The sequence below is a fragment of the Brachypodium distachyon genome, chromosome 3, assembly GCF_000005505.3.
Source record: "Brachypodium distachyon strain Bd21 chromosome 3, Brachypodium_distachyon_v3.0, whole genome shotgun sequence".
Classification (NCBI taxonomy): domain Eukaryota; kingdom Viridiplantae; phylum Streptophyta; class Magnoliopsida; order Poales; family Poaceae; genus Brachypodium; species Brachypodium distachyon.
Genome location: NC_016133.3, coordinates 54,193,075 through 54,210,754, shown reverse-complemented (window position 1 = coordinate 54,210,754; position 17,680 = coordinate 54,193,075). Strand labels below are relative to the sequence as shown.

The 17,680-nt window shown below is 41.4% G+C and overlaps 2 protein-coding genes across 11 annotated transcripts; one reads left to right on the top strand and one right to left on the bottom strand.

The window, feature by feature from the left end:
* The first annotated feature begins 4,782 nt into the window (after positions 1-4,782).
* Positions 4,783-8,921, top strand: LOC100823376 (autophagy-related protein 18b). The gene is made up of 11 exons (XM_010237603.3): positions 4,783-5,138; positions 5,246-5,319; positions 5,677-5,750; positions 5,875-5,984; positions 6,294-6,385; positions 6,619-6,731; positions 7,616-7,735; positions 7,820-7,971; positions 8,049-8,165; positions 8,249-8,311; positions 8,400-8,921. The coding sequence occupies exons 1-11, from the start codon at positions 5,080-5,082 to the stop codon at positions 8,554-8,556; spliced, it is 1,131 nt and encodes a 376-aa protein (XP_010235905.1). The 5' UTR covers positions 4,783-5,079; the 3' UTR covers positions 8,557-8,921.
* Positions 8,922-9,059: 138 nt separating this feature from the next.
* Positions 9,060-17,143, bottom strand: LOC100823789 (serine/threonine-protein kinase BLUS1). Of its 10 annotated transcripts, none has more exons than XM_010237602.3 (20): positions 16,535-17,138; positions 15,645-15,899; positions 15,361-15,485; positions 15,221-15,265; positions 15,036-15,117; positions 14,876-14,944; positions 14,624-14,794; positions 14,474-14,539; positions 13,591-13,659; positions 13,377-13,517; positions 13,229-13,296; positions 12,627-12,818; positions 11,770-11,879; positions 11,521-11,618; positions 11,412-11,429; positions 10,689-10,808; positions 10,459-10,578; positions 9,806-9,867; positions 9,666-9,717; positions 9,060-9,521 (listed from the first exon to the last, which is right to left on the bottom strand). In XM_010237602.3, the coding sequence occupies exons 1-20, from the start codon at positions 16,742-16,744 to the stop codon at positions 9,516-9,518; spliced, it is 2,079 nt and encodes a 692-aa protein (XP_010235904.1). In that variant the 5' UTR covers positions 16,745-17,138; the 3' UTR covers positions 9,060-9,515. The 10 variants fall into 10 exon arrangements, 7 of the variants coding, with proteins under 7 accessions (XP_010235904.1, XP_010235903.1, XP_024316250.1 ...); XM_010237601.3 differs by having other exon boundaries at positions 11,412-11,450; positions 16,535-17,137; XM_024460482.1 differs by lacking the exon at positions 11,521-11,618 and having other exon boundaries at positions 11,412-11,450; positions 11,770-11,926; positions 16,535-17,139.
* Between the last annotated feature and the right edge of the window lie 537 nt (positions 17,144-17,680).

The following is a 17,680-nucleotide window of genomic DNA, read 5'->3' as shown; positions in this document are numbered from 1 at the left end:
TTGCAACTATTGTTTTTGGGAATTTGGAGGAAGAGGAAATAAAGACAGTTTTTGCAATTCGAAAAGATTGATTTATTGTATCGCAACAAGCTTCACATCAATGGAATTTAATACGGCGAAAGGCGTTCTCATGTGCAAAGGTATGTTTAATTTATTTTTAGTTTTATTATCTATAGTAATGCTATTCTTGTTTCTTATGTTAGAAAGTCACATTGATGGAAGTGAAAGCTTGGCTATTGTTCCCTAATGTTAGGAAAAAACATGGATAACAATTTTTACTTGTTCATCTGTGGAAAATTGCAAACCTGTTGAAACACCTTTATAAAGGGACTAATACTTAGCGAGGAATAATATTCTTTAACTCCTAAGGAAAATATCCGTGCAACCACACCTTAGCCATGTTGATGGAATTAGTGCTAAATGTGAAATGAAACATGGAAAGAGCATTGGAATTATTTGACATATTTATTGCACAACGACAAAGGAATTATATGGACTATTCATTATGCTTAATGGCAACTATCTTTGGTTGTTTTTATTATGCTCCGTGGGAGAAGGATTTTGATGCTTCGAAATCTAACCACTTCATGTTAAAACTTTGATGCATCTTAAGCATTGAAGGAAGACCTTATGGCTAAGGCAATTTGTTGCTACACTTGAGGTTGTGGAATGTACATTGGAAAGTATCATTATTATCTTGATAATATGGAAGTACCAAAGTGTTGCTTTATTGTTGATCTGGAATTATTACACGATGAAATATGACTTGAGGAATTTATACATACTCAAGGTGTACTTAAGTAAATACTTAAGGAAGATCAGTATTGGAACACCGTATCAATATACTGGAAATATCCCATACTCCACAACAAGAGGAAACATATTGAGAGAATATATCACAATATACGTTGTGTAATTAATGGGCTTAAAGTTTGTTGAATTTCTAACATAGTATTAATATGATTGCTGATCCCTTGACTAAGCCCCTTAGTCATGTGGTATTTGGTAAGCATGTTAAAACTATGGGTTTACGAGTATTTGAATAATTGTCTTGGACAAGTGGGAGATGTAGGATTTTTGTGTCCTGCAACTTTATTATTTATTGAAATTTTAATACTCGGTTACCTCATTATGGAATCACGTGCTCATGGTTATATGATGCATGGAATGTATGATTGTTGGAAGATACTTAAATACACTTATGTGTTTTAAGGAAGCTGGCTATTATCGATGGAATACAATATATCTTGTATGAATATTGGAAAGACTGCCCGGGCACGTTGATAATCGGAAGGAGATAGGTCATTGATTAGATTACAACCCTAATGTCGATCTACATGATTAGTGGAATTTAACATGATCGTGGCGCATTGCTCACAGGTGCATGTTCCAAGGACCCACAGTTAGAGTCCCTAACGGATGGACTATATCGTGGTTGGTAGTTTAATCTGGACTCTGTCTGGAAACTAGTTTAAATCTGATGATTTAAAACCAGGACCCTTATCTGTAGATGCAGTATAAGAAGGTTCTTACCCTCTAACCTCAGATTGCAGAATTGTGAACGGCACCACGGAAAAGCGCAGAAAGGTAGACCACCAAAATTTCTAACATCCATGGACCGCCGGCCGGCGCGCGCTAACACCGGCAGCCTGGCGTCGTAGCGTAGTTCCCAACTTGCTCACATATACTGTACTAAGTTACTAACCCCTGAAACCAAAACGCCTCCAGTTTCCCAAAATGATTAGCCAGTAGCAGTAGATGGATAGAGAGATGGAAGCTCTCACGAATTATAAATAAACGGAACCGAGACGGAACGAACGGGGCGTGTGGCGGCTCACGTGAAGTGCATGCGCCCGCCCAAAACGGTTACGCCGATAGCCGCCGGCCGGTGTTTGTTTGGATTCGGTCGTTTGGATAAAGAGTACGCTTCGGTTGCTTTCTGCATTAATTACAGCCCAGGAAGGAGGCGGACTGCCTGGTCTCTGGTCGTTTCGCCCCCTCCGGATGAGGAGGGGAACTTGGGCGCGGGGGCGCCAGTGCCCGGCACACGTACTGTTGGGCCCATTACTGTGGTCTGGAGGATGATCACCTGTCTCTCTCCGGCCAGGAGTAGCAGCAGCAATACTGTATTTTTCAAAAGAGCAGAGCATTGTTTTTGCAGGGATCTAGACGCTTATAATCGGGTTTAAGTGGTTGATTTTAGCCCAGACAGGAAGAAATTAATGGAGTTAAGAATGATGCAAGATTGCGTACAGTGCTTGACGTGACGGGACAACATTGTAGCGCTGAAACTGGAGGACGCTCGGATGAACAGCAAACGACATGCCAGTACTATGTACTACTCCTTCATAAAACCCGTGAAAATTTGCGCTTCCGGCTCCTCGAATCGAATCGGAATGCATTTTACCTCTCTGTCGAGCCATCTCGGCATTGCGGCGGGCATGACGTTCTGTGCATCCAGTGCGCCTGCAATGCTGCTGCCATCGCTGGTTGCCAACAGCCAGCACAGGGGCGGACGGAGTACTGATTAACGGGGACGGGAGGAGGTCGTAGGCTCGTCTTTTCCTCCTGTTTTCACGGCGCAACTGCATGCATGTACACACACTAATGATCACCAGCCGGCCCTGCTGTAGACTGTACAGTAATAGCCAGCCAGAGACACTGACGGTCTCACGTTCGTACGTTCTCCTGCTTGCGCAGCCAGCAGCCGTCGAGATCGACCGGGGGCGCGGTATGTATATACGCCCCTGCGTATATTCCCACGTATGTCCAGGCGTAAATTACAAACAAGTACTTTTTTTTTCTCCCTTCCGAAATACTTTCGCTGTTTTACTGCACGGAGGGAGTACTCAGCGTGAAGAAGAAGATCACTTATATACGCCCCTACGTATACTTACAGAAGAAGATCACCATTTCACGTTCAGCACATATATACATCAGCGTGGCTACCATGATACTATTACTACCAGTAACCGGATGGTTAAGAATTTCCATAGGCGGGTGGTGGGGTGAGGTGCGTGCCGTCCGACTCCGAGCGCGCGCAGCTAGCTAAGCTCAGGGCTGGCGCAGAGCGGAGGCACGCACGCACGCAGGCGGCGTTTGGATGAGCAGTCAGCAGAGACTGCTGCAGCTGCAGTTTTCTTTGTGCGTGTGCGACCATGCATGCCGAGCCTTGGCAGTGGTGCGAATCTCGAGGCGGACACTTCCGTCCCCGGCTCCCTCGGTCTTTCCGCGCCCTCTGATGAGCCTCGGCGCCTGCTTTTCAGCTTTTCTCTCTCGCTGACGACGACGCCGCGTAAAATAATTCATTCTCGCCACGATGGAAGCAAGCAACGAAGTCTCGTGCAGTCGTGCTGCCGGATCGGGGGAGCAACAGGCGCATACCTAAGGAAAAGCCAAGAAATACACCGTTGGATCTCTCTTTAATATTTATCGGTATCATGGAATGGTATCAGGAGTTTGTCATTTTAAAAATAAAAAATCATTGGTGTCATTTGCCACCAACGATTGTATACCAGCTTAACTCCTAAGCCGAAAGAATAACGGTTTTGTTATATCTAAATTGTCTCATTTTTTATTCGAGATAAGTTGATTACTTAGCCAATAGGTATGTTTTGTGATTTAAGATTCTGAATGAAAAAAGAAGAATGTGACGTCCAAATAATAATACAATACAATCGCTCTGATACCTCAACCGAAACTTAAGCCTTTTTCTTAAAAATCATGTGATTGAAATATAGCCACACCCAATAAATAAATATCCGTCGTTTTCTGTACACAACTAATTTGTACATATGGTTTGTAGTGATTTGTTTGTTCTATTTTAGATATTTATGGCTTTCTGGACGTCCTCCACGTCATTTATATATTGCAATAACATGTTATGGTAGTATTGATCCCTGTTAAATCAATCATGCGATGATTTACTCTCAACTAGAAATATACAGTTGCCCTACTCTGCCACGATGTGAGGCTGCCAGATGGTTCCACGTCAGGCCAGTGTTGGCCGGGCCTCTTCGCTATCGCCTCAAGAAAGAACTGACCGGTGCAAAAGAAGCTCTCCTCGCTCAATTGGGTCCCTGCTTCGAATCACCAGCCTGTCCTTCTCTTACAATTCATTGAGCTTTGGGTTGCATCTAGGAGGTCTCCCTTTCTGATCATTGCGACTCCATCTCATGGCGGTAGACCACATCCTAGCGCTTACCTTGTCAGCTTCAGCTTATCGGGCCCATTTCCTTAGCTTTACCCCCTTGCTTCTTCATGGACAAGATTTGGAAGGCTTAGACCGAACCCAAATTCCAACATTTTATATATGGTGTTGATTTTTCTGATTTTGTCTTGTGTCGTTAACACATTTTGCACTCCCGACATGTTATTCTCATCTCTTTCAAGTTTGTCCATCTGAAATGGCTTGTTGGCAATTTTGGTGCATGCTCGTTGTTTGTTACTGGATGATATAGTTATACGGTTTTGCTATTAAGAAGTTGATTGATTTTTAGGTAGAGATCGGTTAGCGTGCTTGACCGTCGGATCTTAATCCAATGATAATTATGTAAGAGAGGAGAGAACGAGAATGAGAATGACCCTCAGATCTTAATTCAAGAGAACCGTTTCGTCAATTTAGATTTAATACTTTTTGTTTATAAATCAGCCAACTGAAAAATAACCACGTCACATAATTATTTGTGGTATAAAACGGGGGCTGGTTATGAAAAGGCATACGAAACGGATTCGATCTCAGTTCGTTTCGCTTTCAGTTTCAGGCGAAGCTTCCAATCGATCCCCGTTACTCTTTCCGACACCCCTTTGATACGACGCACGCTGAGCGATCGTCAAGTCGGACTACGAGTACGGGACGGGGAAGAAGAGGTACACGTAACGCATCAATCCATCCAACCGAGTGGCCGAGTAGTGCAATACAATATTTTCTTCGTTCAGGACACGCATCAGCGCAACAGAGCTTCCCTTCAACCGCCAGCGACGAACAAAAAGAAAAAAAAACCCGGAACTTTCGCCTCCAACTCCAGGAATCGATTCCGGCGACCGGGCACGTAGGCGAGGGGGGATTCTTCGCCGGCGATGGCGAGCGGCTCTTCCCGGTCCCAGATTCTCTGCGCCTCCTTCAACCAGGACAACAGGTGAGGAGGAGAGGGATATATCTGCCTAATTTTCGTGCTCGATTGCGGCGGGTTTCGGCGGGGTTTCCCCTGTCGGCGCTCTGATTCTGGGTGCCGGGTGATTTCAGCTTGTTCTCCGTCGGCACGAAGGAGGGGTTCAAGATTTTCGACGCCCTCACCGGGAGGCTCTGCTACGAGAACAGTAAGGCTTAATCGAAAACTCTTCTGTCATGTTCCCCTGTTCTACTGGTCCACTGTTCACTGCAAAAAGTATCCAATGTAGAGCAAGCGATTTCGCATATCGTGCTCGTTTAGTTCCGTACTATGTAAAAAACGGCAGAAACCCATCAAATTGAGCTGGAAATTAGGTTGCTTTGTGCAACGTGCCCAAGGCAGCGAGGTTATAATCGTTGTGCGTCGATGGATGGTAGAACCATATAGGAATGCAAATTCTTTGTGTCAGCACATTCCCCGGTGATTATGCTGTGAAAGGAATTGCCCCGGTGCTATCGTAAGAAGCTTAGGTGTTATGCCGTATGTGACTCCTCTGTGTTTGCAGAACTTGGGGGATTAAATGTCGTGGAGATGCGTTTTGGCACAAGCCTTATCGCTATAGTGGGAACTGGGGAACAGGTATCTAACCCACTCTTCCTAGTTCTTCAGTTTGGTTTGTTCCCATTGTGTGGCTGAGCTTTGACATTGAATTTAACATGGATGAATTAGCTGGTTAATTGTAGGTTCATATTGTCTTTTGCAGCCGTCACTGTCTCCTCGGCGGCTTTGCCTGTTCAATACCAGCAAAGGTGCCCCAAAGAAGGATCTGAATTTTAGAAGTTCAATCTTGGCTGTTCGATTTAGCAGAACGAGGTACTCCACCAATCCTATCTGTCTACGAGAGACCGGGTGCCCTACTGTTTCAGTGACCTGTTACTTAGTATGTTTATCTCTAGTTTGACGATGCTGTGAGCTGAGAAGGTGCCCCAAAGAAGGTTCTAGTGAACAATTCTCTCAGAGATCATTGCAATAAATTATATGTTTCTATCTACTAGTATCGGCGATGATATAATTTTTTTATTTGGTTAATTGATGTGTGTGTATCTAGTTCTGGACAAGGGATATTGTTCATAGTTTATTCTCAGTGTTTTTTAATCAAATAGGTTTTTACATTATGTGCAGGCTTGTTGTTTTATTACAGGACAAGACCTTTATTTATGATCTACACAGTGCTCATATCTTGGAGGAAATTGACACAGTGCTTAATATAAAAGGTACGCATCCTATCAAAATATTTTAAATTGCGATTCGTACAGTCGTACTAGTTTTCCAGTATTTTAGATCCTTTTAAATAGTATGGATCCTTTTAAATAATGTTATGTCAGGTAATGTTATTAAAACTAGTATGGAATCTTAATCATTTTAGCCGTTTTTGCTTTTCATATTTTTTTTGAAACCATTTGTTCTTGACATATTTGTTTCTAATATTGTAATGTTAAATTTTCAGGTCTTTGTGCATTTTCTCCTAATTCAGAATGGTGTTACTTGGCCATCCCAGCAAGCACATCTAAAGGATCCGCTTTGGTGTACAAAGCATCAGAACCTGAGCTAATATGTCAGGTAATTTGAAATTTGAATTTGTTGTTTTCTGGGCATAATTATATGGGCCCTATAAGGTTTAGATCCTTCTTTATTATGTTTATACAACGAGTAAACATCATTTACATTTACGGATCCACAGCTCTCCAAATCCTGGATCCCTCTTGACATGTGTCAGCACTCAGCATTACTGTAAAAACAGATTGCAGTCTGTTGATTATTTTGGATCCTATCCCTCCTATTCTGTCTTTGCAAGTCACAAAGAAGAGAAGGCAGTGGTCATGCAACTCTGGTGGCAAGAAAATATTTTTCAGTCCATGCTGTAAAAAGGTTTTTGAACTGTTTTTCCTGACACTAGCTAAATACCCATGCATTGCTATGGATAAAACAAATTAGACTACACACTAAATTAGACTGAAAAATTACTATTATATATTAGTGACACTGTAACTTTATTCCAACTTTGGTGACAAACATCATCACCATGTCAGTGTTTTGCAATAGAGTTAATTGTTTGCATTAGAAAGAGGTGAGGGGATTTTTCTTTCTTTTTTGACAATAGATGGAGGTGAAGAATTTTTTTTTATAACAAGAGGAGGTGACGGACTGCCACCACCAATTGGCTCTTTTATAGGACTAAATATGTATCATAATTGGAATAACTTTCAAGAACGGATTCGTTCTCATTCAGTTCTCGGTCAACATTGAAAGTTATAAACCACATAGACAAAAAGCCTATAGATATGGCAGCTCGAGTTTCTCTTAAAATTGAGAGTATCCAGTTATAGGTTCACATGCAAGTTCTCCAGAGAGGACCCTAGTAATCTGAAGTTACTGTGTCTTGTTTTTTGCTTTCGTTCTATCTTTTCACAGTTCCATTTTTCCTTTCTGTAATTGATCAACAGATAGATGCTCATCAGTCTCCATTAGCTGCAATGGCATTTTCTTCTAATGGGATGTACCTGGCAACTGCTTCTGAAAAGGGTACTATGATTAGAGTACATATTGTTGCACAAGCCACCAAGGTAATCATGATTGATCTTTCTCCTCTATGGCCATGATGAGTCCTATCATCTGCCTAATATCTTTGTACATTCTTACTTGGACAGTCACATAGTTTTCGACGGGGAGCATACCCATCAACGATTTACTCACTCTCATTTGGACCTTGTAATGATAAACCTCAACCTGACGTTCTTGTTGCCACAAGTTCATCAGGTTCTTTGCACATGTTTTTTCTTGGTGCTGCCAGAAATGGAAGGTTTCAGTTCTTGCCCAGCTCTTGGTAATTCTTTCAACAACTTTGGCGGACATGTTTTCATGTGCTCTACTTTTCAGGAACCAAACTAATAAATTACTGGGCTCAATAATTCCTGGATCTAAAGCAATAACTGATGCTTTGGATCCAGCTAATCATCATGTTATTCACAATATCGCCCCTGCAGAAATCAAGAGGTAAATTTAAGATCTTCCGCTTTCCCTGCCCCTTCATGTTATTCACAATATATGCTGCTAATCTAATCCTTTTGGAATTGCAGCTGTCTAGCAGTACATAGTACTGTAGAATATCCCCAAAATTCTTCCAAATTTCCTGCTGTGAGGTAAGAAACTCACACACTATTTCACATGAGCTGCACATTGCCACTAGCCATTTGTACAGTTTTCATGAGTACTTGTAAAACTTTGCAGGACTGTAGTTTATACCATAACTCATGATGGATATTTCCGTGAGTATACGATCAGCACCACCAAGTCAAATGAATCTTCGTGGGTTTTGGAGCGCGAATTGAGCCTATTGGATACTGGTTTTGTCACTTCAAAACAGAATGAACACCAGATGGACTGAGTTTTTAGGTCTGCTGACTTTTATCCTTACACTGACTGGATCTCCAGGCGATGTACATATGATGCACAAGATGAGTGTGTTCATAGGGAGTTTGCCTGACTTGGTTGTTGATAGGATCAAACCCAAGTTGACATGGTATAGTAAAGGATAGGGTGCCCACTGGAAAGTAGTTTTTCCCTTTAGGGAACCCACTGGAAGGCAGCTTATTGTTGTGGATGTGAGTTATAGACGAGTTGCCAAATTTTATATCTGTTGCGAAAATGTTACACGTAATGGTTCTGTCTCCCATCTTGACTATACATGTGATATTCTCTTGGGTCAGAACAACGACCCAACTTCTGCATATTGCTTCCCCAATATTTCCATGCTTCAGGTGTGATAGAGTATTAAATGTCTATTTGAGACACAAGGATTTCATATGAAATTTGTAGGAAATGAATAGTAATCAATTCAATTCCCAAGTATCTTAAGTTTTCCTTTAGCAATGAAATAGGATTGACATATCTCCCCAACCTTGTGTTCTTCGCAGAGCTTATTGGGCAACCACATCAAACAAAACAAAATTAACTTTTCTTAATGATTTCACTTACAGCATGGACATATTCCCTTCAAACTCGTATAATGATGCCGCTCCAATATGAATCAGCTCCATACCATTCATCAACGCGGATGCACAAATTTATATCAACATGGATGCAAACATTTGGTAACTAGCGCTAACAAAAACTCGGCATCCTTTTTTAGATACAAATAATAACTGAAGCAATGCTCTGTTGCAGGCTTACAGACCACTATATGTCTATATCATCTTCATCTTGTTCTTTTCTCTCCTATGCCAAAGTAGCACCTTAAAACTCCATAACAACAAATCCTTCTTGTCACTGAGATAATGCGTTTTCAACCATCCCTGTGCAGCTCAAGTTCAAGGAGCAACATCTCCAGGCAACCACTTTCATGCATCAGATCTGTCAAAAAGAATCATCTTTATGCCGAAAATTTACAGAGATATCTTGTTTTTATGATTTCTAGTTAGGTATCCTCACTCCAATTTCCATCATAAGATTGTAAAATAAATACATGAAACTTCATATGGAGGGAAATGTTGGTACCTGGGCTGCCTTTGCTTTTAGCCTCTGCACCTCATCCTGTGAACACAATAACCTGCAGTGCTCCAAGCTTTCAGGACTGGGTATTTAATTTCTTGTTCTTGCTGTTTTTAGTTTAGAAAGATCATATAAGTGATAATTACCGCCATTGTAGCTCTAAGACCTCGTTGAGCAATTCTTTCTCCTTTTCATGTGCTGCTTCCAACTGAAAAGGTAGTGAGTATGTTAAGGAAAAAAAAGAAAAGAGACGAGTACCAGTGCTATAGTGACTGAATAAAATCCGTAGAAGGTTGTTTAGATGTTCACCATATTGGTGGGTCAATAATTTAAATAAATTTATTCAATGTTTTGGGGTGCAAATTTAGAGGTCGGGACCTAAGATTTTGTAGAATCTTGGCGGTGTTCAGTTGATGCTGTGATTTTGACTTCTTTTTTATTAGTTAGGTTGTGTTTTGGATAATAACATTGCTTGAATTTCATATCTCGACAATCGACATTACTCAAATAATGGAAAATGAGACGCACAAAACATATAAAGCAGTATGTTATTCTAGTTGTCCATAGCTAAACAATGTCAGATATTCATCACTGTTTTCCAGTATAGCTCATCCCTCTCGCAGATATTACTTCAAGATTCATAATGGAATAGTTCCTGTCTTACTTACTACTCCCTCCGTCTCATATTAATTGACTTTCTATTATATGTATCTAGACACTTCTTAGACATAGATTCATCCATATTTGAGCAAATTTGAGTCACTTAATATGAGACGGAGGTAGTAGAACCATAGCTTACCATGGATCTGTCCACCGATAGTGCAGATGATGGAGATGCTAAGCGACTTATCGAAGGCAAGCAAAGAGGTGAAGCCAAATCCGAACCAATTAACTGCTTCATTGCGTGCAGTATTTGTTCCTGCAAGTGAGGGGAAGATGAGGCATCAACAGTGCCAGATTCTTACTTTGGTGGTTTCGTTAGTGGAAGTTCCATTTCTTATGTGAGTATGCGTGGATTGGGGGATTTACCCTCTGAAGAATATTTGTCTGCAGAACACTGTATAACTGGATGTAGAAGGAGCCACCAATAATGCTTGAAGCAGCCTCAGCTGAAGATGGTATGCTTAACGAGGGAAGGTGAGAAATTGCCTGCATAACAACAAAATGGCACGTTCTAGGGTTCAGTAATATATAATGAGCTGTGAATGGCAGTGCTCCTGCCCCTTTTCCATTGGGGGTGGGGGGGGAGCAGGAATTTCATACCCTTACCAGGGCTTGTTTACCAAATGGGCTGACCTAGTTCAAACCTATTAATAGGAGGACTAAGTACTGACATACGGAGTGCATCAATTAAATTTCAGATATTCACGCTAATCCTGCATTATCTTTTTTTTTGCGGGGGCTAATCCTGCATTATCGGGCTCACATCATGCAGTTTTTTTAGGTCCGAATCTCCGAGGCAGGTTTTAATGACAAATCCCTCTTGAGGACCAGCCGGCTAACCAAAGAAGAGTCAAACTGGCCCTCTGCACTGTTGATGGGGTTTATATTTGTATTCTGCCGTCAATATATTAAATTCTTTCATAAATATATTAATGTTTCAGCGTGGCTTAGGTTCCAACGTGAAATATATTAAGGTTGTTAATCAACAAGTAATGACTTTCCTGCATCCCAAATAACAGATTGCATCAGTTCTTGAAACCAAAACAGATAGATGCCCTTCAAATATGGTATAGGATAAAGACTAATAACCTGCATGCTGTGACACTTCTGTAGGCCAGGTGAGTGAGCCTGAAATTATAAAACCATATCATCCTTGAGTTAACCAAATATGCACCACATACTAATGGCTGCCAGTTACCTTATCTAACTCGACATGCCCAGGTGTAACCTTAAAACGGCCTCTTTGCTGTATAAGTGGAGGTTTTGATCTATCATCATGTTCCTCAACATTTGATACTGCGTTAAAGCAATAAGCAGACACCAAGTTTTCGTACTCATGAGAACTTATTTGATGACCAGACTAAGTTAGCCTTGTTTGATATTTTGAAACAACACTAAATCACTGGTGGAGAATATACAAACTGCACGGATAAAGCCATTACATTACCTGAAGATTTAGGTGCCTTAGGAGCAGCTTCAGGTGATGGTTCATCTGATACTTGCAAAGCCCCTCCATTACCCTTATCGCGGTTATGAATGCTGATTTGCGGCTTAGAGCTGACAGAAATCCCAATGATGTAGTCAAAATGCTTATCTTCTTGTTCCTATTTGATGCAATTCCCTTTTTGGTAAATGCATGTTGCTTACATATCAGTTTTTCTGTCATGAATATGGATATAGACTAGTTTTGCCTTTTGCTCTTATTTTACAAGTTAAACATTTAAGGTTGAAAACTATTTGATAAAATGGAACTTAAAGTACAGTCATGCTGCTGTCATCTGAACAGGAAAATTATTGAGACACTACTTCTGGAAAATAAGCTGGAAATCCCAGAAAGGTAACGTTTTAATAACTAAATCGCCATCAGTGGCACTGTTATCTAAAACTTCAGAAATTGACTACAAATTGCAATACTGTCAGAAGACAGCCATCTTAAACAAATCTTCAGACACCAAAAATACATACCGAGAATCTCAAAAGTTTCTGAGATTCTATACAGGAAAGTTGAATTCAATGCCAGTACTTACGTAAAATGATACTCCCTCCGATCCATAATAAGTGACTTACTATGGATCGGAGGGAGTAGGAAAGATCTTTCAGCATGTGACCTGTATCTTCGTATGAGTCGGCCCAGTGAAACTACGAAATACAACCATGATCAACTGGAACTGATTCTAGGACACAGTTCAAATCATTGGCAAGCCAAACATGCTCATTATCTACTTCGGGTAATGCTATTACTTGGAAAAAAAGTTGATTCTTCACATTTACATTTCATTATTTAGTTTGTAAAGTACGACAAACCTCTCTTTGGAAGAAAGAAATCCATCTGACGAGCAAGAACTGAAAGAAAACTTCCTTTCGTGAAATGAAGTTGTTGGAATAGCATCAGAATCTTTCTCTTGCAAGTCCAAATCACAGCATTCCATAGAGTTTTGTTTCCTAACATGGCCATTTAAGAGCACCTCACTTGGAGTTGCTCGCATAGATGCATTCCTGGCAGTAGAAAGAGGTAAAACCAATCTTCTGAGGTGAGTATGTACAACAGAGAGCTACTATATACTCCCTCCATTTCACAAATGTTGGCGTATTTTGTTTCATTAAGACAAGCCTTTGACCAAGAATTATCCATTGATATGTAAGTTATATGATACGAGATAATGATCGTTAGCAAGAACTTTTAAAGACGAATCCATTGATATAAATTTCATGTATGAAAAAACACATATCAATAGAGTTTTCATTGGTCAAAACCTTGTCTTAACGAAACAAAATACGCCAACCTTTGTGAAATGGAGGGAGTATTTGGCATTGTCATGGCTGGAATTGTCCCGATAAAAATAAATATTTCCATTTGCAAGCAACAATATAATTTTGAAGAATTTGAAACAAATAAAATATATTACCTTGATGGACAAACAGACTGCTCAGGAGATGAAACAGTAGACTTATCATTGGCCATGACATCACTTTCCTACCAACTTTGCTTGGTGTTAGATGCAAGTAAAAACTCTAAATTAGAACACTTAACTTTGTGCAAGAGCTAAGACTTACAATGTCAGTATCATACTTCATTGAGAAACCTCTTGACAAAAGAGGTCCTTCTAGTGCTTGCTCCTGCAAAATGGTGTCGAAGTCATAGATAGACGATGTATTTGTATCTTTAGATGATATGATGTCCTCGCATTCTGTAACCTGTCAAAAAAAATACACTAAATTGCTTGATGTGAAGTCAATGACTAAAGAAGAAATTATGCTGAATGATTACTAGTGAGGCTTGAGACTTGAGGTCATCAATGTCAAAGTTCCAGCTGCTGATACCCCTTTTGTATTCATCCTAGCAGCACAATGATTAAAAGGGATCATATGAATAGCGACAATACTATAATTATCTCGGCGCCAAAGGGGTAGAACAGAAATGACACAAAATCAACAGTTCAAAACAGTGGTAAAGAGTTTTAGGTTGAAAAACTAACAATAGTTGAGTTTTAGGTACAAACAAAATATAGTTGAGTTTTACAGTGATATCAAACAGTTCAAGACTTCAAGGTCAAACCAACAATGATGATATAGTAGGGAGTTGCCATGTTACCAAAAGGGAAAGGATGTTTCAGTTTGGAAAGCTAACAGTAGGCTAGAAAGTATGTCTTTGTCCACTCAAAATGCATTAATTTTAGTTTGAGGAAAAAGGCATTAGTTTTAGATGTACATATCAGCTTCCCTACAAGTTAGTGCCGGAAACTGGGACTTGTGTAACACTAGAGCAAGAAGCTATATGAGTGACTCCTCTTCCCTTTTTTGTACAGACACGATACCAATTTTTTTTTCAGATATCATGACCTGCCCAATGTCCCAACACCTACCTGGTTCAATCATTAAGTAACTTCGTAAGCTTCCTGTTTGACTTTCTAAGCAACAAAAGTTCCGAAACAAGGTCATATCTATATGTTTGCACATTATATTTTTAGAACCCCTAGTTTACTTATGTTTTGAGGAAACTTAAAAGATAACCATTGGCTAAAGAAACCAGCAAGAACTGCATATTTAGTTTGGCGGTCATACAAGACATGTAAAAAGGGGGGAATGAAAGATACTATAGTTTCTTGATTTAACTACTCCAAGAATGGGATCATTTTCAGGAGAATGAGCACCTGCGATATTTCTTCCTTTTTACCATCAGGCATTTTCTTTTGAGCAAGTAAATGTTCGTCCTTTTCCTGTTAATAGTTAATATCCCGCGTTAACTTGATGAAGATGATCAGATGACCACAAGTAGTCAGGCACCATTTAAACCAGTGTACCTTCAAAGCTTGATATCTGGCACCAAGGCCAGGCAATCCCTCCAAAAGCTTTCGAGAAATGAAATCATTTGAACGAGCTTGCTTGAAAAAGGGTTGTTTGAGCAATTTTTTTGCCGTTGGCCTTTTTGAAGGGTCTTTCACCAAACACATAGCAACCATTTGCTTAAAGTGCTGCCACAGAAATCAGCATACATAAATAAGTTGACCCCGATACAGATTTTGGAGGTTATAGATTATCTCAAATATATTTACCCTTGAGAATTTCTTATCTCTTTCATAATCAAGACCGGGAGGAGCATTTTGAAGTGTCATAAGCAAGACCTAGCCAAGTAAATGAATTACAGAAGTTACCCCCTACCACACATCATAACAAAAGGGATGTCTGAAAGATACTGTATGTCATAAGCAAGACCTTCATGGGAGGGTACTTTGAGAAAGGAGCGTGACCATGAGCAAGTTCAAGTGCAGTAATTCCAAAGGACCATATGTCTGCCCTGCAATATATCTCATTTGTTCAAAGCAGTTCCAGTTAACATGCAGTTTGAACAAAAGGTACCCTGATAGTAAACTAGTGGTCCAGAAAAATAAGTAGCCTACTTGAAATCATATCCATGTAGTTGCTCCATTACTTCTGGTGCCATCCTAATCATTAAAACGGTCCACATATGAGGATGTGTCGAGAAAATCTTATGTAGCAGAAATAAAAAGCTTATTTGCTACATTTTGAGAATAACTACCAGCAAGGAGTTCCCACAAAAGTATTCCTAGCCCGCTGCCTGTCACCAGATTCAAAAAGACAAGCAGAAACCCCAAAATCTCCGAGCTTAACTCCACAACGAGAATCGACTAGGATATTTCCTGCCTATGGCCAAAAGAAAGAAAGAAATCAACATTAAGTTGTCTGAAAAGTGTAAATAGCAAGAATATTTAAAACTTGTGATATTAATGTAGCGCTCAGCATAGGGGAACAGCAGATCCTTCAAATATATATGAACACAGATGGGTCTAAATGTGTATTTACCTTGACATCTCGATGTATATGCCCATGATGATGAAGGTATTCTAAACCTTTCAGGACTTCACGAAGCACTGTTGCGATGATAGCTTCCTCGAAACCATCTGGATGGACTGATTTCATTATGTGAAGACAAGATCCTCCAGCCATGTACGGCATAACCACCCATAAAGTTTGGTTATTTGTAAATGAACAAAGTGCCTTAACAACATTAGGATGATCTATAAGAATCATCGTCTGAGCTTCACGCATGATATTGTTCTGCATAAAACACCCGTGTTGGTCATTTTACACACAGTTGTGGCGGTAGTAGACATAGACGAGAATATAATTCGTAACTGTGGCACAATGCTAAAAGTCAATACAAGCAAAGAGCATAAGGGATCCCCTCTACGCGACATGTTCAATATTTGTATCCAACCAGATTCATATTAGGGGTGTTCAAACACGTTTTCCGTCAAAACCGTGGTATATCTTGAACTAGCATCGGCAGCTCGATTGGAGTCATCGAAGGAGTTTGTACTAGGACGAGCTCAATCGCCATGTTTGACCAGTTTCAACTCAACCGATATTTGAACACCTCTAATTCATTTACACGTAGGACTTGTCCGACCGTTGTTATTCTGTAATGAAATGAGTGGAAATTTGGCATTTCTATGGTGCCTCGGAGGATCATCTACTGTGACTGTGAGTAACCCAACCTGTTAGTTCGATACCTACCACACAGGCACACACACAAACATTTCACGCTACACGGGCATCTCCCAAGCGAACCATGCCATGAATTGAATTAATCAACGATAGAGGCTAAACGAAAGACGGATTTAGGCGAGCAAAACGATCGGGACGAAGATTCAAGGGTACGAAACGACGCCATTAATAATCAAACTAATTACCAGGTCGCTGTTGGTGCGCTCGAAGTCGAGCACCTTGACGGCGACGATCTCGTCGAGCGGCTTGCAGAGCGCGCGGTAGACGATGGCGCTGACGCCCTGCCCGATCTCCTCGTACAGCTCGTAGTCCTCCACGCCGATCGGGTACTTGCGCCTCTCCCCTCCGCCCCCGGACCCAGTCCCGCCGCCCGCCTTCTCCCCGGACCCAACCATGGTCGCCTATATCCGCCGCCGCCGCCAACACCCCTCCCGAGCCAGACGGCGCGCCAGGCGGAGAGCTCCCCCACACCGGTGCCGATTCGCCGTGCTCGTCGACCGATTGAGCCGAGGCCCAAAACGCACGCCTGCGGAACCCGCGGCACCGGAGCGAGCTGGCCGAGGAAACCCTAGGAACGCAGCGCCACCGCGCGATGGGGGGCGGTAAAATTCGGGAGGGAATTGGGCAGTGGTGGAAGGAGGTGGGGAGAGGGAGGGGCGAGGCGAGGAATGGGGGGAGAGGGAGGCGTGCGAAGGGTCGCGCGTTGCGGAGGAGGGAATTCGAGGAGAGGTGGCGCCGTGGCGGGGAAGCGGGAGGCGGACGTTTGTATCCACGGAGCGCGCCACCTGGTCGGGAGAAGGAGGCGCCAAAGCCCGTCCGTCGACACGATCACGTGATTAGTGGCCTGAAAACACTATCCACAGTATATGTTCAAGACTGGAATTCGGAATTAAAATTGATTTATGAATTCTGCTGTTTTCTGCTGCTTCCTCGTAGAGCAAAGGGGGATGTTTGGAAGTAACCAACGAGGTCTATGAGAAACATAGAAACCAAAACATTCCTTTAATCATTTTCTATTTTTGTCATGTGGTTATATATTAGAACTCTCGATAAAGGCGGTGGATTTTAACTTCCTTCCAATTCAAAGCCTTACAGATCCGATAAGATTACGTCTACGCTGCCGCCCGCAAGTACTCTGATGAATTCGAACAAACTCCGTTAGACATCCGGTGAAATCATGTGAGCTCTGGCAACTATTCAAGTAGACTCCTAGATCCGAGCTTCGAGGACTACTCCGACAAACACGGGCAACTACTACGGTGAGCTCTAGTGGAATTCACTACCGACATCCAAACAAGTTTGTGTGAAATGGTTGCTATCTTGATTCAGCT